The sequence below is a fragment of the Gorilla gorilla genome, chromosome 9, assembly GCF_029281585.2.
Source record: "Gorilla gorilla gorilla isolate KB3781 chromosome 9, NHGRI_mGorGor1-v2.1_pri, whole genome shotgun sequence".
NCBI classification, from domain to species: Eukaryota; Metazoa; Chordata; class Mammalia; order Primates; family Hominidae; genus Gorilla; species Gorilla gorilla.
Window position 1 is genome coordinate 74784534 of NC_073233.2, and position 25359 is coordinate 74809892.

The 25359-nt window shown below is 53.7% G+C and overlaps 1 protein-coding gene across 12 annotated transcripts in view; it reads right to left on the reverse strand.

Annotated features, from left to right (window-relative positions):
• The window catches only part of PC (pyruvate carboxylase), a 110757-nt gene that overhangs the window by 17715 nt on the left and 67683 nt on the right, over positions 1 to 25359 (reverse strand). For 8 of the 12 annotated variants that reach the window (XM_031015824.2, XM_055354577.1, XM_031015825.3 and 5 more), the window contains 8 exons: positions 5861 to 5996; positions 5524 to 5708; positions 5152 to 5317; positions 4889 to 5034; positions 4612 to 4729; positions 4139 to 4290; positions 2704 to 2822; positions 22 to 184 (listed from right to left, as the gene is read on the reverse strand). In XM_031015824.2, the coding sequence (XP_030871684.1) occupies positions 22 to 184; positions 2704 to 2822; positions 4139 to 4290; positions 4612 to 4729; positions 4889 to 5034; positions 5152 to 5317; positions 5524 to 5708; positions 5861 to 5996 (1185 nt within the window). Of the gene's footprint in view, positions 1 to 21; positions 185 to 2703; positions 2823 to 4138; positions 4291 to 4611; positions 4730 to 4888; positions 5035 to 5151; positions 5318 to 5523; positions 5709 to 5860; positions 5997 to 13165; positions 13288 to 25359 lie in introns of all 12 variants that reach the window. The other 4 variants (XM_063710704.1, XM_055354574.2, XM_055354575.1 and 1 more) reach the window with 1 other exon arrangement.

A 25359-nucleotide genomic window follows, 5' to 3' on the forward strand; every position in this document is an offset into this window, starting at 1 on the left:
CTCTGCTGGAGCTCCGCCCACCTCAATGCGGCCGGTGTCCGGCTGGAAGCTGCGCGCGGGGTCCTCGGTGGTGACCCGGCACTGGATGGCACACCCGTTGATGCGGATGTTCTCCTGCCGCAGGCCCAGGTCGGGTAGGCTCCTGCCCTCAGCCACGTGGATCTGAGCATGGACCAGGTCTACGCTGTGGGGCGTTGGGGGGAGGGGGAAAGGACGGGAGAAGCGGGGAAACATGAGGCGGGGGATAGACGAAGGGCACTGCAGCCAGGGGGGCGTCCACACACAGTGTGACTCCTGCCCATAGGCTCTGGGCCAGCCTGAACAGCCGGTTCCTCCCAACCAGTGGCTCCACCAGCCCCTGCCCTGCTCCCGCCAGGAGCAAACTAAACTACACAGTGCCTAGCAGCTGGAGACGGCCCGCTGAAATACCAGGACCACCTGCTCCTGCACCCCTGACTCACGATGCCGTCCACGCAGCCCTAAGCTGCTCCTCCCTGTACTCTGCCTCCTTCTTCCTTGAGGTCTGTTTTCCCCAGTCCCCTAAACTCCCCCTTGGTAAAGCCTAGATTTGAAGCCTCAGCAGATCTCTAGGTCAGAGGGCCAGGATAGCACATTCTTGGGGCCATATGTGCTATGCTGTGTGGGTGGTTGTGAGGGGGGCAGTGTGCAAGAGAACAGGTGCTGTGAAGGCTGGGCTCCTCGAAATGGCAACCACAGCTGTGAGAGGGTTGCACAGTGGGTGCTGGGTCAGGACCTGTCTTTCTGGGGCCTGTTTTCCTGCTGGACTTGTGCCCAAAACCCCCTAGAGATGCTTGGAGAGTGCAAGCTTCCCCACCTCTGCAGGGTTTTCCAAGCTCAGCCTTACTGCTCCTAAGGGCAGTCACAAGTCCAAGTGGAACAGCAGTTTAAAAAAACAAAAAACAAAAAAAACCCAGACCGGGCACAGCAGCTCATGCCTGTAATCCCAGCACTTTGGGAGGCCAAAGTGGGTGAATCACACGAGGCCAGGAGTTCGAGACCAGCCTGGCCAACATGGTGAAACCCTGTCTCTACTAAAGATACAAAAATTAGCCAGGCCTGGTAGTGTGCACCTGTAATCCTAGCTACTTGGGAGGCTGAGGCAGGAGAATCACTTGAACCCGGGAGGCAGAAGTTGCAGTGAGCAAAGATTGCACCACTGCACTCCAGCCTGGGTGACAGAGCAAGACTCTGTCTTAAAAAAAACCACTCAAGGTTTTACATGTATTGCCACTGAGGCTTGTGGTGAAGGCGGCCTGGAACCTACGCTGGCAGGATTTCCCCGTGTTCTTGCTGCCTGCTGGACCACTTCGCAGCAGAGATGACAGCTCCCACTCAGTGCCACGGGCCAGGCTGCACTCCTCCCATGCTTCATCTCCATGACGGTGTGCTGAGAGCCCTGTCATTCCCACCAGAGGAGGAGCTCGAGGGTCAGAGAGGCTGGAGCTCACCCAGGCTCCACGTGGCTCGGGACCTGAGAGCACCTGAGCCCCAATCTGTCTGACACAAAACCCGTGCTCCAGAGCAGACAGACTCCCATCCCTAACAGGACGCTCTAGGCAGACCCAAGACCGAGGAGTTCACAGCAGCTTGAGGGGAAGTGTCTCACTCAGCCAAAGTGTTGGCCTTGTCTCTAAGCTTCTCCTAAGGGGAGGGAGGGACCGCCATGCCCCCGGCGGGCCACAGCAGCCACCCCGACAGCATCCTCAGTCTCAGGTGGGGTTGGGGCTGGGGGCAGAACTGGGGTCAGGGATGCTCCACAGTGAGATGGGCTGGCCCAAAGCAGCGTCAAGAAATTACATGGCTCACAGTAGAGACCTTGAAGGGTGAGGGCCATCGTGACTGTCATTTAGAAACCAGGCGGATTTTAAAAATGTCATCCTCAGTGCCTGCAGGGAGCACGCTAGTGCCACCTCTCTAGAGGGCTGTTCCGAGGGATGCTACTTATCCTTCAATCAGATAATCCCGTTGAAGGGTTTACCCTCAGAACTCTTCAGAGCTGAAGCCAAACATTCAGGCACACAGATGATAAGTGACACGCTTAATAACCACCAAAGCCAGACACAACCTAATTGCCTAACAATCGAGGACTATGTAAGTTAAGAAATACACACAAGACGGAATAGTACGCAGCCACTAAAAGTATTCAGACAGAATTATGGCCTGGGGAAATGCCTTCAACAAATATTAAATAATTTGAAAAGTAGAATAAAAATTCTACATAAAACATCTCTATTGCATCAAACTATGTCTCTAGTAAAACAGGTAAACCGGGAAAGGAGCAAACCAAAGACAGCCGGAAATGCCTGGGTTCCAGCGCCAGCTGTGTGACCCCGAGCAACTCTCCAAATGTCTCTGAGCCTTGCTTTACTCCTCTGACAGAAGGGAGCACCTGGGCCTGAGCAATCGGCAGCGTCCTGACAGAGAGGAGGGCTGTCAGTCATTTTTATTTGCTCCTTTGTGCTGATTTTTATAATAACCACGTAATGCTTTTAGAATAATGACTTTTAAAACACTAAGTACCTGGATCCCCATTGCTCTCCACCAATGTGGGGAGTGAGCAAGCCCCCTGGCTGGCCCCAGGAGCCACTTCGCTCCTGGTACAAAAAAGGATTTGTACTTTATGCAAATCCTAGAAGCCGCGCCTCCTGCCCCGCCCGCCCACCCGCCCCCGCCCGCACTCACTCGGTGATCTCCTCCGTGACCGTGTGCTCCACCTGCAGGCGGGAGTTGACCTCGATGAAGTAGTGCTTGCCGTGCCTGTCCACCAGGAACTCCACGGTGCCTGCGTTCTCGTAGCCCACCTGTGGGGGCGGCCACGTGAGCAGGGGAGGGCACAGGCAGGGCCTGGGCAAACTCACTGGACTCAGGACGGGGATTCCGTCCCACCCATTGGGTTGGTTCCGTAAAAGAATGGCCTGTGGCAAACCCTGCCCCCACAGATGGCAGACAGACCCCAGGGCCCAGGTCATGCTCCTGCCTGGACACGTCCCCCAAGTAGTCCACTAGGCTCCAGGGTTCCCGGAGCCACAGATGGCTGCACCCAGCTCATCTGGGACGAGACATGGGCAGAAGCCCCCACCCACCCCAGGCTCGGCACCTTGCCCTGCTGCCTCCTGGGCTTGCCCGCCAAGGCTGTGTCATCCACCCAGACCCGGAGACCCAGGCCTCTCCCAGCCGCTGCTTCTGCTTGGAGGTGTTTTCAGAAAGTCCCCTTCTAGTCTACTGCGCAGTCACCTCTGGCCACCACCATCCAAAGAAATTCATTTGAGAGGTACCAACAGATAATGACTCTAACTCAAATTTCAGCCCTAATTCCAGTTTCACTTTTGGTCTCACCAAAACGATAAACCAGACTGAATCACCTCCCTTAAACCTGTTCTGGAATGTGAAATAGTATAAGCCAATAAATAAGACCTGACTTAAACGCGACCCTGGTCGATGCCTCGCATTAGCTGTGGCTGAGGCCTTGCTGCAGAGTGCACACCCCGGCCTTCGGCATGGGGAGGTGATGCATCCTCTGCTGCCTATAGGCCAGGGAAGAAGAGGGGGCAGGACCCCGCTGCACACCTGGCCACAGCAGGTGCTCTCCAGGCCAGGCCTGGAGTAGGTCACTGTGGGGAGATAGCTTGCTACCTCAGCCTCCTCCACAGCCCAGGACCCCCCGACCAGAGGTCCCAGAAAAGCAGAGACGGGCAGAGGGTGCAGAGCAAGGAAACAGATCATAATAAACATGATGTAGGAGACAGAAGCACATGAGGGAGGACTGCCTTCATAATGGTCCTCAACCTTGACAGAATCCACAGAATCTCATTCTCCTGATGACAGAGATGAGCTGATGCCACAGAGAAGCCAGGTCTGTGTAGCAGCAGGGCTGAGGAGGCGGCTGGGGCTCCTTCCCTCCCTCTTCTCAGCCATCCTGGACTCTAAGCTTGGCCTCTGGGCCAGGTGCCTCAACTGCACATGGAAAGGATGCCACAAACCCACTTCTGGCCCCCAGGAGAGTCCTTCACCCTCTTCTCCCCATCCCCAGTCCCCTTCCCCAACCAGCGCCCCACTGTGAGGCCTGCCAGCCTGTGAGCACAGGCTCCTGTCCCAACACAGGAAGCCCACCCTTCACCTGCTTAGCGAGTTTCACAGAGTCGCTGGTGAGCCGAGTCCGAAGCTGCGGGTCCAGGTGGGCGGCGGGGGCAATCTCGACCACCTTCTGGTGCCGCCGCTGGATGGAGCAGTCTCGCTCGTACAGGTGCAGGATGTTCCCATACTGGTCCCCTGGGGAGGGAGGTAAACTGGGCTTAGCTTTTACTGGAATCTACACGCCTCCTAAATGCCCCATCACCCCCACATAACCACTGTGGCCAGTCAGTGCCGGCTGCCAGTGGTACAGAGGCTGCCAGGAGAGACACCAGCATCACCAAGGCTGTGAGGACCAACTGCCAGCTCGGCCCCTAGAGCCCACTTTCCAGAGTCCTCTGGAAAAGCGCCCGACAGGCCCCAGGGCTGTCCACAAGGCCAGCCGCTGTGACCGCACCAGGACTGGGCCTCTTAGCTCCCGCCTCCAGCTGCCCCAGGCGGGGCGTCGGGACCACTCACCCAAGATCTGCACCTCGATGTGTCGCGGCTTCTCGATGAACTTCTCCACGAACAGCGCCCCGTTCCCAAAGGCGGCCAGAGCCTCTGAGTAGGCCCGGGTGTAATTCTCCTCCAGCTCCTGCGAGGGCGGGCAGGGGCCAGCCAGACCTCAGACCCCACAGCGCTACCTCTCCCTTGCCATGAACCCCACCCACTTTCCAGATCCCTTGAGTGGTCCGCCCCTGCCCCCATGGCAGGCTGCCCTGTCCTGCTCCCAGCCCTGGGCATCTTCACTCACCTCGTAGCTGTGCACCACCCTCATGCCACGCCCTCCACCCCCATAGGCCGCCTTGAAGATAATGGGGAAGCCGTAGGTGTTGGAGAACTCGTGGGCCTCACGCAGGGACGTGATGGGGGCGTCTGTGCCAGGGACGACGGGAACGCCTGTTGGGAGAGAGGTGTGGGGGAATCTCTGTAACAGGCGGGAATCCCTGCCACCCCTCCCTGCTGGACCCTCTCCAGGAGCTGCGGGGCCACCCCTTGCTTGCCCGTTATATTCACCCGCAGCAATGGCGATGGCCCGGGCCTCCACCTTGTCTCCCATCTTGCGGACCACTTCTGGGCTTGGCCCAATAAACCGGACCCCTGCATCCTGGCAGGCCTGGGCAAAGTCCGCTCGCTCAGAGAGGAACCCGTAGCCAGGGTGTACTGCATCTACGTTGTTCTCCTGCGGGTGGGGGTCAGGGAGAGGACGGTACCTTGCAGTCCCTTCCAAGGCCTCGGCCAGCCTCTTCCCCTGCCTAACCTGCTGAGCTCCATCCATTTACCCACCCACGCACAGAGGCACTGAGCACGCCAGCCTCAAGAGACCCCCGTGGCAACTAAGACTCCCTGGTCCCTGCTGTCCAGGCCCAGCCAGGCCGCTGGGCTCACCTTGGCCACCTTGATGATGTCTGGGATGTGCAGGTAGGCCTGCACGGGGGCCAGGCCGCGGCCGATGAGATAGGCTTCATCTGCTTTCTGCCGGTGCATCTGGCCTGTGTCCTGCTCAGAGTAGATGGCTACGGTGCGGATGCCCAGCTCCGTGCAGGCCCGGAACACACGGATGGCAATCTCACCTAGAGGGCAAAGAAACAAGAAGTTAGATTCCTAGGTCCTAGGAGAAGCAGAAAGGGGAGTGGGAAGCCAGGGCCTGGGGCAGTGAGTGGGAGAAGAATGCCAAGGCTGGGGCGGCCATGAGGCTCCTCTCACCGGCCCCACTGGTGCTCACCTCTGTTGGCCACCATGACTTTCTTGATGGGCTTATACTCCAGGCGCCGGACATTTGGGGAGGCAGCGGGGGCGGTGGAGGTTCGGCGGATTCCCAGGAGCCTCAGGCCCCCATGGACTGTTCGGAACTTCAGCATCTGGGGAGGGAAGTCAGAGCCCAGGTTAGCGCTGCCTCAGCACTGAGGCTCCTCAGAATGAGTGAGGGCCCTTCCCAACCCCACAGTGGCCCCACAGAAAGGCTAGCACCATCTACCTCCTGGATGCCTGGCCAAGCCCAACATTTCCTGGCTCTAGAGAAGGGAGCAAATCCAACCCCAAATGGAGCCCCCAGCTCAGCCTGATATCCTAACTGTGACTTTACTGTTGTAGAGACAGGGTCTCCCTATGTTGCCTAGGCTGGTCGCAAATGATCCTCCCACCTCGGCCTCCTGAGTAGTTAAGACTACAGGTGTGAGCTGCCGTACCCAGCATAATATGCACTATAACTTTTAAAAGTATCAGGTCGGCCCATCCTGGCTAACACGGTGAAACCCCGTCTCTACTAAAAATACAACAACAACAAAAAAAATTAGCCGGGCGTGGTGGCGGGCATCTGTAGTCCCAGCTACTCGGGAGGCTGAGGCAGGAGAATGGCATGAACTCAGGAGGCAGAGCTTGCAGCGAGCCGAGATCGTGCCACTGCACTCCAGCCTGGGCGACAGAGCAAGAGTGCAAGACTCCGTCTCAAAAAAAATAAAAGTATCAGGTTGGGCGCAGTGGCTCATGCCTGTAATCCCAGCACTTTGGGAGGCTGAAGTGGGAGGAGCACCTCACGTCAGGAGTTCGAGACCAGCCTGGCCAACATGGTGAAACCCCGCCTCTTACTAAAAATACAAAAATTAGCCGGGCATGGTGGCACACGCCTGTAATTCTAGCTACTCAGGAGGCTGAGGCACGAGAATCGCTTGAACCTAGAAGACAGAGGTTGCAGTGAGCTGAGATTGCGCCACTGCCCTCAGCCTGGGTGACATCAAGACTCTGTCCCAGAAAAAAAAAAAAAAGTATAATACTTCAGGTTGGGCACGGTGGCTCACACCTGTAAACCCAGCACTTTGGGAGGCCAAGGCACGTTTGTGTGAGCTCAAGAGTTTGAAACCCACCTGGACAACATGGTGAAACCCTGTCTCTACAGAAAATACAAAACTTAGCCAGGCAGGGTGGCACACGCCTGTAATCCCAGCTACTTGGGAGGGTGAGGCAGGAGAATCACTTGAGCCTGGGAGGTGGAGGTTGCAGTGAGCTGAGATGGCACCACTGTACCAGTCTGGGTGACACAGCAAGATTCCATCTTTAAAAAATATATATAATATATATAATATATATATTTAAATCAACTGACGACAACTTATATCCCTGAATGCAAAGAGGCTTCAGAGGTTGGCCAGCCCTTCATTTGTAAAATGAAGGAAACCAAGGTACAGTGGAGACTAAAAAGACAGCTGCCCAGCACAGAGCCCAAGCCAAACCAGACGCACTCTTTTCACCCCTGCATCTGGGCCTCATCTAACCATCTGATTCATTTCTTTTTTTTGAGATGGAGTCTCGCTCTTGTTGCCCAGGCTGGAGTGCAATGGCACGATCTCTGCTCACTGTAACCTCTGCCTCCCAGGTTCAGGCAATTCTCCTGCCTCAGCCTCCCAAGTAGCTGGGATTATAGGCATGCACCACCATGCCCGGCTAATTTTGTTTTTGTTTTGTTTCTTTTCTTTTTTCTTTTTTTTTTTTTTTTTGAGACAGAGTCTTGCTCTGTCACCTAGGCTGGAGCACAATGGTGCGATCTCGGCTCACTGCAACCTCCGCCTCCCGGGTTCGGGTGATTCTCCTGCCTCAGCCTCCCGAGTAGCTGGAATTACAGGCACCCGCCACCACGCCCAGCTAATTTTTGTATTTTTAGTAGAGACGGGGTTTCACCATCTTGGCCAGGCTGGCCTCGACCTCCTGACCTCAGGCGATCCACCTGCCTTGGCCTCCCAAAGTGCTGGGATTACAGGTGTGAACCACCACACCTGGCTGTATTTTTAATAAAGACGGGGTTTCACCATGTTAGCCAGGCTGGTCTTGAACTCCTGACCTCAAGTGGTCTACCCGCCTCGGCCTCACAAAGTGCTAGGATTACAGGTGTGAGCCACCACACCCGGCCGATCTGATTCATTTCTTAGAAAAAGTTTAAAACACTTGACTCAGCCATTTTGTTTTAAGTAAGGAACATAAAAACATACTCAAGAAATGAAACAAATATTGCAAAAACCTTAGTGCCATATTATAGCCAACAACCTAGAAAAGGGGAAATAAAGACAGAAGAAAAAGAAAAGAGAAGAAACAAGGAAATAAGTAGAAGAAAGAGAAGAGGAGGAGGAGGAAAGACCCACAGCCAGGGGAGAAAAACAGAAAACCCCACTAGGGGCAGACCCTATGCCAGGCACAGTTCTAAGCCTTAGGAGTCGAGAACACAACAGTGAAGGGTTCTGCTCATGGAAGATGAATGGCAGTGAAACGAGCAAAGAAAAGAAAAACAAGACACAAATCAGAACATCTCAGATCACAAGTGCCTGGAAGATAAGAAACAGGTGACATTTTGCGAATGATCTGGGGCGGGTGCAGGGGTTTGGGGGCTGGATATTAGAAAAGGCCTCTCTGAAGAGGGGACACAGAAGCTGGGACCTGGATGGGGAGAAGTCGGCCACGCACAGATCCGCAGAGAAAGCTCCAGGAAGAAGAGATAGCAATTGTGAAGTTCTCAGGAAGAACAGGCTTGGTGCTGTCCTGAGAGAGGGAAGTGTGAGCCCACGGCCTGAGGTGGGGCTGCAGCCACAGACAGGGCCCAGTGGTTGAGGCCTCCCTTGAGCCATGGACAGGACAGGAGGGACATGATCGATGCACAGTGGAAAGGATCTCTCTGGACTGGCGAGCAGCAGGGGCTGACAGACGGCGCATGTCTGGGGCAATTCAGAACCTGAGCTGAGAGACACAGAGCCTCTGACAGGCGGAAGCCATGGGGGTCGGGGTGGGGCTTAGGAAATGTCTGGGCTATGACAGACAAGATTCGTCGAGAGACCCACCATAGAAAGCAAGGTAGAGGAAGAAATCCTGCATGGGTGGGTGGAGATGACTTTTCCTGCTATAAGAAGGGCAAGACAGAAAAGGCAGGGCTGGGAGTGAGGCAAGCTCACAGAGGGGGAAGAGCAGGGCCAAGAACCTGGGCAGCATCACAGGGGCAGTGGTGTCTGAAGCCAGGGAGAGAAGAGCCTGGGAGAAGTGGGTCAGGCCTGCGTCTTCAGGCCCACTGGAGTTGAGAGTCTGGCCGAGGAGGAAGAGCCAAGAAGGAACCCAGGGGGGATGCCTGGAGGAGGGAGGGACGCATGGGTCGCTGGGCGGAAGCGAGTGGCTCTCAGGAGGATGGGGCGTGAGTTGGGCAGAGCATGACTCCCAGAGGCAGGGTAAGATGGGGGCTGGGAAGGGGCCACTGCGGTGACCAGGAGGCACCCAGGTCACACCCGGCTATGGTGAACGTGGGTAGAGTAACCTTGCTGGACTCTGGGCTCCTCCTCTTTCTAAAATATACATTGTCCTTATTCATTGCACAGTGGAGAAACCTGGCAGACACCACGCTGACCGAGAGATGAAGGTTAATATCACTAGCACCGAAGGGACACCACACACCTCCTGATGGGGTTCCCGCTGCCGTGCACGGCCTGAATTTAATCAGGAGAAAGCAAGGGGCAAACTCAAATTCAGGGAAATTCCACAGAATAACGGGCTTGGACTCTTCAAACATGTCAAAGGTCGTGAGAGACAAAGACGCAAGAACGGTTTCAGATGAAAGGAGACCAAAGCAACAATGGCGAGAGCCACACACGATCCTGGATTGGATCCGGGTTTCTATTGCTAAAAGGACATCAGGGGACAACGATACAATTTAAATAAGGTCTGCAGGTTTGAAAGAGGATTGCGTTGATACCAATTTCCTGATCTTGATCACTGGACTGTGGTTATGTTAGAGAACATCCTCATTCTTAGGGAAAAACACTGAGGAACTCAAGGGTCCACGAGCACCACATCTGCAATTTACACCCACTCACATGGTTCAGGGAAAAACGGAAACAATGAAGCAAATGCTAGTATTGGGGGAACTGGGGTCAGGGGTACGAGAATTCTTTGTCTTACTCTTGCAACTTTACTGAAAGTCTGAAATCATTTCAAATTGACAAGTGAAAAAAACCATACCCACCGCTAATGCCGCTGGAGGAGATAACCTTAGGGAGTGCATGCCCCACCACCTGCTGCTCAAGAGGTGCCCGGAGCACCAGCGAGGAGCTCAGGTGTGGAGACACACCCTGCTCAGAGCAGGATGAACGTCAGACGTTATCACCCTGCTATCTCCCACACGCAGATCTACAATCCTCTAAGCCCTGCTCCAGGCGGGTTATCGGATGCCGCCCACAAGGAGGACAGGTCTTTCCCAGCTGGGAGCAGGCGGCACTGGCATCAGAGAGCAGGTGTGGGGTGTAAATCTCACCCTCCTCCTGGGCACCAAATGTCTACTCTGCTGAGCGCTGGGAAAGGCCATGTCAAAAGAGCTCAAGTTACCACATAGGGCAAAGTCAGGAAGAGGCGAGGGGAGCCTTCGGGACAAGCACAGCAACAAGACAGCAAACACAAGTGGCTCTTGAACCCACGAGAAAGCAAGAGATTCAAAATACAACCATGAGGTGCCACTCCTGCCTGGGAGCTTTGTAAATGCAGTGCTGAGCGCCAGGAAGGCCTTCAGGAGGCGGCCCGCAAGCACTGCTGAGCATCACGGCAGCTTCTCCGGGAAGCTGTTTGCAAAACTTATCAAGAGCCTTTAAGGTATTTATGCCCGGCCAGGCGCGGTGGCTCACACCTGTAATCCCAGCACTTTGGGAGGCTGAGACAGGCAGATCATCTGAGGTCATGAATTCAAAACCACCCTGGCCAACATGGTGAAACCCCGTCTCTACTAAAAGTACAAAAATTAGCCCAGCATGGTAGTGGGCGCCTATAGTCCCAGCTACTCGGGAGGCTGAGGCAGGAGAGTTGCTTGAGCCTGTGAGGCGGAAGTTGCAGTGAGCCGAGATCGCGCCATTGCATTCCAGCCTAGGTGATAGAGCGAGACTCCATCTCAAAAACAAAACAAAACGAAACAAAAAAAGCCGGGCACAGTGGCTGACGCCTGTAATCCCAACACTTTGGGAGGCCAGGGCGGGTGGATCACGAGGTCAGGAGATGGAGACCATCCTGGCTAACACAGTGAAACCCCATCTCTACTAAAAAATAGAAAAAAATTAGCTAGGCGTGGTGGCGGGTTATGCCCCTGAGCCCAGTCATTACTATTCCAGAAATTCAACCCCAGGAAATATTCCAAAATGGGAACCAAGATGTACGCAGAAAGATGTTCAAAGCAGCATTATTTACAACAGAAAATCATGAGAAGCAATTTAAAGATTCCACACCCTGGCTCCCACAGACATTATGTAACCATTAACAATAATGTGTTTGCACAGGTTTTGATGACATGGGAAATGCTTGTGATGTAATGTGAAGCCAAGAAAATTTAATGGTAAACAACATGATCTCATGAAGTTTTTTTAAAGGAATGGCAACAACTGTAGGACTGCTTGCATGCCACCCTCCTCACTCCCACGTGCTATAGAATTGCTGTAGAGTTGTGTTTTCCTCCTTCTTTATGCTTTTCTATATTTCCATATGGAAAATTTCCATATTTTCTCCATTGGGGATGCATTATTTATAATTAGAAAAAAAAGAACAAATATACAGAAGGGACAGGAAGAGCTCCGCAGGAAAAGGCGAAGGGAGCTCCTGCTACACCGACTCCTTGGGTGGGAGGACTTGGCTATGTGTCTCCCAGGAGCCTAGCACCCTCCCCCTCCTCACCTGCTGGCCTGCCTATAGGTGAGCAGCCTCACAGCTGGCAGCAGCCCACTGGCACCGAGATTCTCAAACCTCCAGGGCAGTTTCAAGCTTTTTCCAGGGAGCCCCAGTCCTTTCCTCCCACCTGGGTGGGTTTACCCTGCGACCACAGGGGCACTTACCCGTGGTTTGTGGGTAAACAGGTCATTTTTGTTGCTCTCCTCCCCTCTCCACACCACACTCACTCCCCACTGCCTTTTCCATGCAAAGAAAGAGATTTCCTCAGAAGATATGCCAAAGGCCGGTCACCTCCGGAGCCTCTGGAAGGCTGCACCCTGCCCCACAGCGTGGCCACCAAGTGTCTGCTTAGCTCAGGCAGGAAAATGATGGAGTGCTGACATGTCGCCGCCCCCCTCGGCGGCCCCTCTCACATACATTCTTGCATTGGATCCTCATTTTTTCTTGGTGGGTAAAGGATTCCTTAGCAGTCCCACTCCACCAAGAGCCGGAGGCTGTGGGCAGCGGGGGGCACAGGAATGCCTCCGTGAGTCCTTGTGTCCCTCAGAGGGAAGCGAAAGCAGGCCTAGACTTGAGGCCAAGAGGACTGTCCCCGAGGCACGGGAGCTCTTTGGGTGGCAGCGTCCCAGGCAGATGTTTATGGAAGGGAAAAGGTCAGGGCTCTTCGGCTGAAGTCAGAGCAGGGAAAAGTGGAACAGAGAGTAGCCTCCTCTGGGGCACAGCCCAGCGCAGGCCCACAGTCCACTGGCCGGGGGCTGCCCCAGCTCCATGGTTTGGGCACCTCTGAGGCCCCGGCTTTCACATCTGTAAAACGGGGTTCCACCAGCCCACCCTAAGCAGGTCATCCTGGGTGTCGACTGAGACAGTACAGCTAAAGCGCCATGCCTGGGTGATAAACATCAGCTGCTGTCACTATCTTCCCAACTCCCTCCCCTCCCAGATGAACAGAGGGCCGGGGAGGAAGCCCCCGGCCCCACACAGCTGGAAGGCCCACACACTTGTGCCCTCCCACTCGCACCATGATGCAGCTCCATGCTGACCTCCCCACAGGCCAGGCCGTCCTGGTGTGAAGGCAGCACAGGCAGCCCACCTACCAAGCCAGGCTGACCACGCACCCAATGCTTAGCAGAGTTCACTGCACAGGGGAGCCAGCAGGTGCGATGCCCACACACACTTGGAGCAAACACACAGGCCCGAGGACACCGCGTGCTTTTGCCAATGCAGAAACCTGTAACAACAGGTTACAGGTTGCAAATGTTCCTTTGCAACATTCCTCTGCAAAGGAAAACCCACCCCAAACAAAAGCAGTTGGGAGTGTCAGGTGTTGCAGAGAGGGGGGCACCTGTCCCAGAGCACTCACCCTGCACCGGCCTTCAGTGCACAGAGGAGGGTGTCTGAGGAGCCACAGACAGCTGCTCTTCTTCCTGAGGTCACTGGCCCAGAATACAAAGTTCCCCAACACGAGGCTGCTGGAGGCCTGGGCTGCAATCAGGGGAAGGGGCAGCAGTGAGCCTAGAGGCTGTGAACCTGAGGCCTAGAGGCTATGAACCTGAGGCCTAGAGGTTGGCATGGGCCGCTGGCTGCAGGGAGGCGGGAGGTTGGGTCACGCAGAGAGTAGCTGATCCACAGCCCACAGCCTGCTCCCTCGGCCCCCTAGGGACCTGGCAAGATGATGAGGGAGGTAGTCTGAGACAGGAGGCAGTCAGAGAGGGGAGGGCAGGTTTCTGTGATGGATTTGGGATGTGCTGCCGAGTGAGGCGGAAGACACGGAAATGTTGGCCAGCAGGCAGTGTGGGGCTGGGGAAGGCTGTCAGGAGCTGCTGTGAATGACGGAGGGTGAGGGCTGCACTGCTCCTTAGAACCTAGGCATGGCCCTGAAACTAAGCTCACCGCTGTGGTCACACAAGACCCCCACCACCAACCTGTCTCTCCCTGACCCTCACACAATGCCAGGCACGGATGGGGCCCAACAGACATAAAGATGAACTGAAACACCACTGCATTCCCAGGGCGCCTGCACCCTTCCTAGAACTTGGTTAACCCAGTTTTTCCTTATCGAATGGCACTGCCTTCCCAGATCTGAAACCCAGGCCTTTCCAGAATCAACATCGGCTGGGAGAAACCGCACTGTAAGATGGGTGTGGCCCCCTCACACCACCCTCTCTCCAGGAAGCAGGGTCTTCAAGGTTATGGTGGAATAAGCCGACTCTGGGTATGCTGAGCTTGAGGGGTCTGGGATGGTTCAAAGGGAAGAGCTGGGTGGGCAGACTCATCCTGCTCCCCAATACTAGACCATTCCCCAAAGCCGAAAGGAGCAGGGGCCTCTGCACAGCACTTGGGGTATAGAAGAAGGAACCCCTGCAGTTGGAGGCGCCTATGGTGACCCTAGGAAGTGGCAGCAGAGGGTGGGAGACGGCCTTCCTGAGACCCCCAGAAGCCTTGCCTCTGGTATTAATGACACTCCCGGTCCTCAGGCTGTACGAAACCAAGCCCAGACACTGGAGTATGCCAGCCTTTCAACTCACAATGGCACATTCCCAGAAAGTGCCACCAGTCTGCAGCCCTTCTGGCTGGCACCATTCCAGGCACTTCCTGCCATCTTCACAGCAGGGCACAGAATAGGCGATGGCTAGGCACAGGAAGCAGGGGGCAGCAATGGCTGGGGCCAGGCTCCCTCTGCGGTCCCATGCTGCAGTCCCATGCTGCAGTCCCATGCTGCGCCCTGCTTTTGGGTATTTGGTTGGTGGATGGCAATCAAGAAGTTCTCAAAGTTGTGAAGTTTGGCTGAGAAGCTTCCCTGGAAATGCAGAGGGCGTTACTAACAGAACCCACAGAGCCGTTTCCTGCTCCCTCGAGCTGAGCCGCAACTCTTCAAGGGAGGCTGCTAGAGCCCTGGGTGTGAAGGGCATTCTGGGATGCTGCCAGGGCCAGCAACCAGCTCAGGTTACAGTTACACGCCTCGGGGGATGCCACTGTCTTGCTTGCTGCTGGTGATACACACAAGCAAAGCTCTCCCTTTCTGACCTCAGAAATGGGGAAACAGTAGTGAGTGAGTGAGAGAAAAGCAACCACCATCACCCAAAGATCCTTCACCCTGTTTTCCTCTCCAGAGAGCTGACAGCCCAGAGACCCACTTGCTATTTTCGGCAAATGCCAGCTGACAGATCCCTTTTCTTGGCCTCGGGTTGTGCATAAGAGACCAAGAAATAAGACAGTTTTGACTGTCACTTGGGACGTGTAAATAACTCCTTGCAAGCAAGAATGAGCCACAGTGAAGACAGCAGTGTGTGGGGCACCTGCTTCCTCCCCTGCTGCCTCTCGGGTGACTCCACAGCTTCCATTTCCCTCCCAGCTTCAGCTTCAGATCAATAACTCAGCATTCCCCTTCCAGAAGGGAGTCAGGAAGGCACCTACGACGACCTGCAGGCTGAGGCAGGGCGAGGGCCTGGCCGTCACCTGCCCCGCTCCTGACAGAGCTGCCGCTTCCATAGCATACAACACATACTCACTGAGCTCCACCTGTGTGCCCGGCCAGTGCCAGTGGAGGAGGGCACAACGGTGGGCAGTGACCCCAGCAGAGCCTTGCTCCTTGCCAGGCAGGGGCCACTGTGGCTCTTCACGCAGACTCACTCAGTAACCCTCACAGCCCCTCATCACCTCCCTGTACAGGTAAGGAACCAGGCGCAGTGGGATTAAGTGACACACCCAGGCCACCAGCAGAGCCGGCCTGGAGCCCGCTTCATATGGCCCCCTCCAGAGCAGGAGCTCGGACCCATCAGAGTTGGCCTATGGACTCTTCACTCAACTAAAGGAGTAAGTCACGGCTTTCATCAGGAGCACAGTGTGACAGGCACTTGGAAACCAAAATACCAAAACCAAAAACCCCACTTCTGATAAAACTGTCTGTCACTGGCCTGGCCTCCAGCAGGGCCACCAGTGGCACTCAGAGCTTCCTAGCAAGAGCTGACGAACAATGTCAGCAGTCACATGTCCCAGATAAGCCAAGGCAGTTTCAATTTGTCTAATAAATCATCAAAATGTCCCTGAAATCCCACTACTTCAGACCTGAACTACATCTCCCAGGATGCCTCTTGCAACCAGAAGGAGCACAGAATCCTGCTGTCAGGCTATCATCCCCCAAGTTTTGTTCCAGACAACGTGGCCCCAGTGCTCAGCAGCCTTTCTGGGGACCAGGGCAGGGCGCCACCTAACAGCTGCTGCAGCTCAGGCCCCGCATCGCTTTGTCCTACATATTCCTGTCCTCACAGGGCATCTCCTGCAGCCTCAGAGGGCAGCAGTGGGCGAGAGGCTGCGGAGGAAGGGAAAGGCCAGGCCCTGCTTCAGGGGCAGGTGGCCAGCAAGTTGGTTCTGAAAGCCCAGCAGAGCACCTGGGTCCCTCAGCAAATCCTCAGAGGTGTGCTGGAGAGCAGCAGAGGGCAGAGAAGAAAGAAGTGTGGTTCAGAAACAGGCCCCAGGAACCCCCGAACCAACAAAGCTCCACACACCTACTTCCTATGGGCCCAGCTGCCCCCAGCACCAGCACCCGCACCAGGCTGTGCCCCTACCCCCAGCCGGGCTCCACAGCTGCCAGTGAAAGCAGGTCAGAACCAGAAAGAAAGAGCTCTTGGCAGAGCACTCAGGGCTGCGGCGGTGGCAGCTCTGATGGATGGGGCCGCTCTCCCCAGGCGGCTCTGCTCTAAACGTGTCCGATGGGCCCCAGGGCTGGCAGCCAAGAGGGACAGATGAAAGAATGACTCCACCTGGCTCTCAGGGCTGCCACGGCTGATATCAAAGCACCCAAGAGAGGACAGACTGAGGCTGAGATTTCTGGGCAGGGGGGGCAGAAGGGAGGACGCTGGAAACAATGCAGGTGACAGACACAGAAGACAGGAGAGAGACAATACCAAAGACGGAAACAGACACAGCACGGGTGCTCGCCGAGGCTCAGCTGGCCGGGCTCTGGGCCCCCAGGAGCGCCGGCTGCTCCAAGTGGCACTGCAGTGACAAACAGCAGTGAACAGTGCCAGCAGGGCTCCTCATCGCCCTGGCAACCCTCTATTCAAAGGAGCAGCCGAGGGGGAAAGGGTGGCACCGAGGCGACTGGCGCCATGGTCTCGGAACTTGTGGACTGGGGGACAAAGGGGGTCTCAGAGAAAGCAGAGTGAGGGGTCCCAAGGGCCTGCAGTGAGGTGGCTGCTCCATCCCAGCCTCACTGGAAAGCAGTGAGAATTTCAGGGCCAACACTGCCCCCTGGCGCACAAGGAGCCAGCTTCCTGCCGACCCTGCAGCACGGGGCGTGGGCAGGGCTCACATGGGAAGGTCACTTGTCCCCATTCCTCCACATCCTATAGGAGTAGGCTCAGGAATGCCTTCCCTATATTCCCCGGGCAGCCAACTCCCTCAGCTCTGTCCTTGTCCGTGCCCCACCCGTCGTCCTGCTCAGCGGGCTCTCCATGAGGTCTCCGTGGCGTCTGTGTCCTCAGCAAAGAGCATTTAATGTTACAAAGACTTGTTGACCCGTCTTGTCTCCTTTAATAGACACTGTTAGGGCCCTGGGCACAGGATCCCTGGTCTCTTTTGTCCCCACATCTCCCTGGCACTCTGTACAGTGCGTAAGACCAGAATTAAATAAATGTCTGAGGGAATGAATCAGTGAAGAAATACTTCAGGTCACAATGAGGTTGCAGAGTGGCACAAGGCTGTTAAGATTCACCGTGAGGCGCGGTGGCTCATGCTTGTAATCTCAGCACTTTAAGAGGCCGAGGCAGGGGTATTACTTGAGTCCAGGAGTTTGAGATCAGCTTGGGCAACATATTGAGATCCTGTCTCTGCCAAAAAATTTAAAAAAAAACTTTTTAAAATTAGCTGGGTGTGGCCTGGCACGTGGCTCACACTTGTAATCCCAGCACTTTGGGAGGCTGAAGCGGGTGGATCACCTAAGGTTGGGAGTTCAAGACCAGCCTGACCAACATGCAGAAACCCCATCTCTACTAAAAATACAAAATTAGCCGGGCATGGTGGCACATGCCTGTAATCCCAGCTACTTGGGAGGCTGAGGAAGGAAAATCGCTTGAACATGGGAGGCAGAGGTTGCGGTGGGCTGAGACTGTGCTATTGCACTCCAGCCTGGGCAACAAGAGCAAAACTCCATCTCAAAAAAAAAAAAAAAAATTAGCTGGGCATGATGGTGCCCATAGATAGTCTCAGCTGCTTGGAAGCCTGAGGCAGGAGGATTGCTTGAACCCAGAAGGCTGAGGCTGCAGTGAGCCATGATGGTCCCAGTGCACTCCGGCCTGGGCAACAGAGTAAGACCCTGTCTCAAAAAATAATTAATCAATTAGTTAAAAAAAAAGATTTACCTAGAAATATTATGGAGCATTCAGATAAAGATTAGTAAGGCTTGGCCCCTCCTGGGAACAGCACACACACACTAGTGGGACACACAAATGTCCCATACATATCGATTAGAGCCCAAAGTGATGTTGACAGGACAGAGAGAGGGTCCGAAGGACAAGGTCAGCAAAAAGCACCTCCCAGACTAATGCAGAGCGTGCCTGTGCCCCCCACACCCACATGTTGAAACCTTGATCTCGGACTTCCAGCCTCCATAACTGTGAGAAATAAATGTCTGTTGTTTAAAAGCCACCCAGCCTGTGGTATTTTGTCACTAAAGCCCAAAAGGACTCAGACGCAGCCTGGGAATGGGAACCAGGGAGGCTGAGTTTCAGGGCTGCGAGGGGTGACAGAGGCTAGGGGCACCAAAGACTCAATTCTAAACAGGACTGGACAATCTTTGCAGGGAGGAAGATGCCAGGACCCAGCAGACACTTGCAGGTGGCCCAGGACGTTTCCCGACCCTCTTCAGGCCACCCCACCCCTGCTGGAGAGCTACACAGGACCTGCTCCCCACTCAATTCCCCTCGTTCCAAGATGACAGGACGTGAATGCTGGCTGGATTAGAGAGGGCCTCCCAGAGGCCTTGGGGACTTCGGGACCTGTCAAGCTCAGGACAAGCGGGTGTCACCCAGTGTTAGAGGTTGAATTGTGTCCCCCGCCAAAAAAGATACACTGAAGTCCTAACCCCTAGCACCTAGGTCAGAATGTGACCTTATTTGGGCCGGGCGCGGTGGCTTATGCCTGTAATCCCAGCACTTTGGGAGGCTGAAGTGGGCTGATCACCTGAGGTCAGGAGTTCAAGACTAGCCTGGCCAACATGGTGAAACCCATCTCTACCAAAAAATACAAAAAATTAGCCAGGTGTGGTGGGTGCCTATAATCCCAGCTACTCGGGAAGCTGAGACAGGATAATTTGCTTGAACCCGGGAGGCAGAGGTTGCACTGAGCCGAGATGGCGCCATTGCACTCCAGCCTGGGCAACAGTGAGACTCTGTCTTAAAAAAAAAAAAAAAAAAAAAGTGACCTTATTTGGAAATAGGGTAATCAAGTAAAAATAAAGTCATTAGGGTGGCCTTAATCCAATATGCTTGGTGTCCTTATAAAAAGGGGGAAATCTGGACACAGACACACACAGAATGAAGATGTGAAGACACAGGAGATGATGGCCACATGACTGGAGTGAGGCAGCTACAAGTCAGGGAAGGCCAAGGACTGCCGGCAAACACCAGAAGCTGGCAGTGGCCAGGCAGGACCCTCCCAGAGCCATCCGAGAGAGCACGGCCCTGCTCACACCTTGATTTGGGGTTCCTGGCCTCCAGATGTGAGGCAAGAAGTCACCGTTGTTTTCACCCAGCTTTTGGCACCCTGTGATGGCAGCTGTAGGAATCTAATACACCCAGGTTGCCTACAAATAACCAGAACCTATACAGATCCTAACACCAGGGGCTGGAGAAGCACAATGATGGTAAAAATACCCCCTTCTCTCATCCACACATCCTGATGCAGGCCACAGCGGTGGCTTTCAGAGCATGTCGCTATTTGGGACTGTGATCAGCTGGCTGGGGCAGGCTGAGTGAGAGGCAGCAGAGATGAGAAGTGAAGGGTGATGAGGCGGGCCACGCCTGTGTGGAGAGCCGGGCAGAGTTAGCAGGATGGCCTGAAGGAAAGACTCCAGGGTGGGAGGAGGAAGGGACGTCCAGAGGGAGAAGAGGGGAGGGAGGGGGGCAGGCGGAGGAGGGGAGGAGGTCCAGGTGCTGGGGCGGCTGGAGCAAAGGCAGATAAGGCAGGAAGCAAACAGCCTGACGTGGCCCGCTGAGGCAGGGAGTGCAGGCAGGGAGAGGAGCCTAAGGGCTGAGCCTGAGACTCAGTCCAGAGCTAGTGAGCCCCACCAGCAGCTTGGGCAGTGTTCTCAATGTCGGGATGCTATGGAAATACCAGGCAGCAGGGAGACAGATTTGCAACTGAGAGGGACCACTCTGGCAGCTCTGGGGAAGCTGGATTTGAGAAGGAAAGATGAGAAGTAGAAGGTCAGCTAGGAAGATGTTCTAATGTGGGCAAGAGACAATGAGGACCTGAACCAGGGTGGTGGGAGTAGGAATGAAGAGGGACTGTGCCAAGAAATATTTACGAGGTGGCATCAACAGCACCCATTAGATGGGAGGCAGAGAGGCAGCAGGGAAGGGTGGCCCTGGGTTTTAAGGTGAACGATGGCAACACCGAATTAAAGAACGCGAAGCCAATGTGGGTAGAAACAGTGACTCAGCTTTGAACCTGAAGAGTATCCGGCTGGAAAGAACAGACAGCTAGACAGTGAGTCTCCTGTGTAAAGAGTTCTGAGCTGCAGAGACCTGGGAGTCACCCCAGACCGCTCAAGAGACGAAGGCAGGAAGGCACGCTGCTAGGATGTGTCAGTGCCACGGCGCACGCCCCTGGCTTCAGAACCTAGGGTCCTGCCTTTGACCACTGTGCCACAGCGTCTTTCCCAAGATACAAGGCTCCAGCCCCGGCCATCAGGGCTGGCCCAGGAGGTGAGGCATCACATGGCTGTTGGGGAATGGGTGGAAGGTCCTCTCGGCTCCACAGAGTGCCTACTGGGCTCTTTTCCAGGCAGTGAACTGGAAGCTTCTGTTCCAGGAACCAGGAGTCCTGCAGCTACTGGCATGCAGTGGGCTCCCCACAGAGCCCAGTCTCATCTCCCAGCGAGAGGACCGGGGGCCACCAAGCTCCACCCCAACCCAGACTTGCCCATGGGTGTTGGTGTCTCATTTTTCAGTGTGAATGGTCAGCGAACCACCACCAGATATTTGAGGAAATGACCAAAAAATTCACCAAAACAAATTGGGATTTTTAAAAAACAGGAACATTGAGGAGAAAAGTAATATAGAGAACAGATACTCAGAAAAACTATAATTTATCTCCTCAGAGAAACAAGAAAAGCTATTGCATCCATTAAGTAAGAGGCGGCAGCTATTTTAAAAAGGCAACAAGAAAGAGCTCTAGGAAATTAAAAATAGAGTTGCAAAATTTTTAAACATAATAAATAGAGAATTAGAAGACAGTTTGGGACATCACCCAGAAAGACTAACATATGGAAAATAGGAGAAAAGATAAGAAAATAAAAGACTCAGTCCAGCAAGTCCAGCATCCAGCTGCCTGGGACTCCCGGAAGGGGAGACGAGAGAGCCAGGGGCAGAGGAATCCTGCTGGAAAGTCTCCTGGGACTGAAGGACGCGTATCCATGTGGAAAGGTCTTGGAGCGCCTGGAGTGATGCCAAAAGTCCCACCCAGAAGAAAGATCAGAAGGGGTCTCATAACCTTCTTGTATTAGTTCCCTGTTGCTACGGTAACAAATTACCACAAACCTGGTGGCTTAAGACAACAGAAACATATTCTCTTTCAGTTTGGGAGGTCAAAAATCCAACATCATTTTCACAGGCCGAAACCAAGTGAGGGCAGGGCTGCGCCCCTCTGAGGGCCTGCGACAAATCCCTCCCGAGTCTTTTCCAGCCTCTATGGCTGCCGGGCTCCTTTGCTTGTGGCCACATCACTCCCATCTCTGGCTCTGTCTCCACATTGCCTTCTCCTCGGCATAGGTCTCTGTCCTCTAAGGACACTTGTGATGGTATTCGGGGCCCACCTGGATAATCCGGGATCACCTCTCCAGGTCAGAATCCTTCATCACATCTGAAAAAGCCCTTCTTCCTTCTAAGGTGTCAACTATGATTAGGACCTGGGTACCTTTGGGGGCCATCTCCAGCCTACCACTCTTCTGAAGACCAAGGGTCACACACAACTGTCTTCAGCAGTGACATGGAGTCAGAAGCTTCTGGAGTAATGTCCTCCAATTTTGGAGGGAAAACGCTTCCCAAGCTGGAGTCCTCTATCCAGTTAGACTACTAATCCAGTGGGGGTGAAATACCAATCTTTTGAGACACGCCAGGCCTCGGGAGGTGTGCCACCTGTGAGCCTGTCTGCCCAAGAAGCTCAGGGATGGGCACGAACAAAACAAAGGAGTAAATAAACCAAGAACAAGGAAGACAAGGGATCCAGGCACCTGGGCAGCCAGCACAGAGGAGGCAAAGGGAACTCCCAGGGCGATGGGGAGGGAGGCCCAGGTCACTCGCTGTCCGCAGGCCTGGAGACCCGCCAGGAACCTGGACAGCAGCTCCTGGGGATGTGGCCTTAAATAAACAAACAAAAAGGCAGATTACCTGGTGTCTCTGAAAGAATGAAGAGGAGATGGCAATGCACAACTTGTCTGGGGATGAACATCAACTCCAGGAAAATGAAAAGTTAATGCCACCATAGTAGACACTCTGTATTTTCAGATGTGAATATTAACTTAATGTTAACAATGTAAAATCTTGGCTGGGTGCAGTGGCTCACACCTGTAATCCCAGCACTTTGGGTGGCCCAGGCGGGCAAATCACAAGGTCAGGAGTTCGAGACCACCCTGACCAACATGGTGAAACCCTGTCTCTACTAAAAATACAAAAATTAGCTGGGCGTGGTGGTGCATGCCTGTAATCCCAGCTACTCAGGACGCTGAGGCAGGAGAATCGCTTGAACCCAGGAGGCGGAGGTTGCTGTGAGCCGAGATCGCGACACCGCACCCCAGCCTGGGTGACAGAGAGAGACTCCACCTCAAAAAACAAAACAAAACAAAAATGTAAAATCTGAAAATGTACTTAAAAGTGGTTCTATATAACCATGCAGGGTGAAGGGAGGGAAAGTGGGTACATGTGTGGGGCAGGGTTTGAGGTGGGGAGGGCAGCAAAAGTGAGCTCAATCTTCCATCAAAGGAGACCACTAAACAGAGCAATGCCTTGGGGAACAGGAGTCGCAGGGCAGCCCCTGGGAGGCACTCATGGGGAGGGCAGTGGGACAGGGGTGGCGGGGGCAAATGAGCCTCAGGGTACAATCTGACTTTCAGAAGTGTCCACATGTATTATTATTATTATTATTATTTGAGAGCGTCTCACTCTGTCACCCAGGCTGGAGTGTAGTGGCATGATCTCGGCTCACTGCAATCTCCGCCTCCCAGGTTCAAGCAATTCTCCCGCCTCAGCCTCCCGAGTAGCTGGGATTACAGGCACCCGCCACCATGCCCAGCTAATATTTTTGTATTTTTAGTAGAGATGGGGGTTTCACTATGTTGGCCAGGCTGGTCTCCAACTCCTGACCTCAAGTGATCCGCCTGCCTTGGCCTCCCAAAGTGCTAGGATTACAAGCATGAGCTACTGTGCCCAGTCTCACATGTATTATTTTGATAAAATAAAAGTTAAACTTAACAAAAGGGAAAAAAAAAAAAAAAAAACCACACTCTGCAAACAGGTGCAGTTCCTTTGTGATTCTTCCTAATACCATTCCGGGTCCTTTTCTCCTTTTCTCCCAGGGGGCCCACAATGCAGCGTTACTACTTCCCCTTTGTTGATTTCACCTGGATATTTGTGTGCCCATAACCATATGTTCTAATTTTTTTCATAAATGATATAATCATTTTAACTTGTTTTACCCTATATTTGAAATCTCTCCATGTTAATACAGTAGACCTACCTCACGAATGACTGTAAAATGTTCTATTAGACATATCGCAATCTGTACATGCCAAATGATGGACTGCTATTGCCTGAATGTTTGTGTCCACACCAAATTCCTATGTTGAAACCCTAACCAATGTGGCAGTGTCAGAAGGTGGGGCCTCAGGGAGAAGATTAGCGGCTGGTGGCAGAGCCTTCCTGAATGGGATTAGAAGCCTCACAGAAGAGATCAGACAACTCTGTTTCCCCTTTGTCCGTGAGAACACAGTGATCTATGAACCGGGCAGTGGGCCCTCGCCAGACGCTGAATCTGCTGACACTTGATCTTGCACTTTCTGGTCTTTAGGACTGTGAGAAATGCATTTCTGCTGTTTAATGAACCTGTGGTATTGTGTTACAGCAGCCCAGACTAAGGCAGCGACAAATAGATTGTTTACAATTTTTTTTTTTTTTTTGAGATGGAGTTTCACTCTTGTTGCCCGGGCTGGAGTGACAGAGCGAGACTCCATCTCAAAAAATAAATAAATAAATAAGGCAGTTTCATCTTTTTTTTTTTTTTTTTTTTTGAGATGGAGTCTCACTGTATCACCCAGGCTGGAGTGCAATGGCGTGATCTTGGCTCAGTGCAACCTCCGCCTCCCAGGTTCAAGCGATTCTCCTGCCTCAGCCTCCCGAGTAGCTGGGACTACAGGCATGTGCCACCGTGCCCAGCTAATTTTGTATTTTTAGGAGAGATGGGGTTTCTCCATGTTGGTCAGGCTGATCTCGAACTCCACTCCCAACCTCAGGCGATCCACCCACCTCAGCCTCCCAAAGTGCCGGGATTACAGGCATGAGCCACTTCCCCCGCCGCGGTTGTTTCCAATTTTTAGCAATTAAGAACTGTGTTGTATAGGCTGGCAAAATGATCATTGTTGAAGTTGGGCGACAGGTACATAGAGTTCATTATACTATTTGCTCTATTTTGTGTCTATATAAAAGTAGTCAATTAAAAGTGTTAAAAAATGAATAACTTTGACCCCATATAGAAAATGTGCAAAAATTTCTCTAGGACATATACCTAGAATTGGAATTGCTGCATCAGACAATAGGCATGGGGTTTTTTTTTGTTTTTGTTTTTGTTTTCAGAGTCTCGCTCTGTCGCCCAAGCTTGAGTGCAGTGGCGTGATCTCGGCTCACTGCAACTCCCGCCTCCCGGGTTCAAGTGATTCTCCTGGCTCAGCCTCCTGAGTAGCTGGGATTACAGGCGTGCGCCAACACGCCCAGCTAATTTTTTTTGTATTTTTTAGTAGAGACAGGGTTTCACCATGTTGGCCAGGCTGGTCTTGACCTCCTGACCTCAGGTGATCTGCCCACCTTGGCCTCCCAAAGTGCTGGGATTACAGGCATGAGCCACTGTGCCCACCTAATAGGCAAGTTTTTTTGTTTTTTGTTTGTTTTGTTTTGTTTTGTTTTTTTGAGACGGAGTTTCACTCTTGTTGCCCAGGCTGGAGTACAATGGCGCGGTCTCAGCTCACCACAACCTCCGCCTTCCGGGTTCAAGCGATTCTCCAGCCTCAGCCTCCCGAGTAGCTGGGATTACAGGAATGCACCACCATGCCCGACTAATTTTGTATTT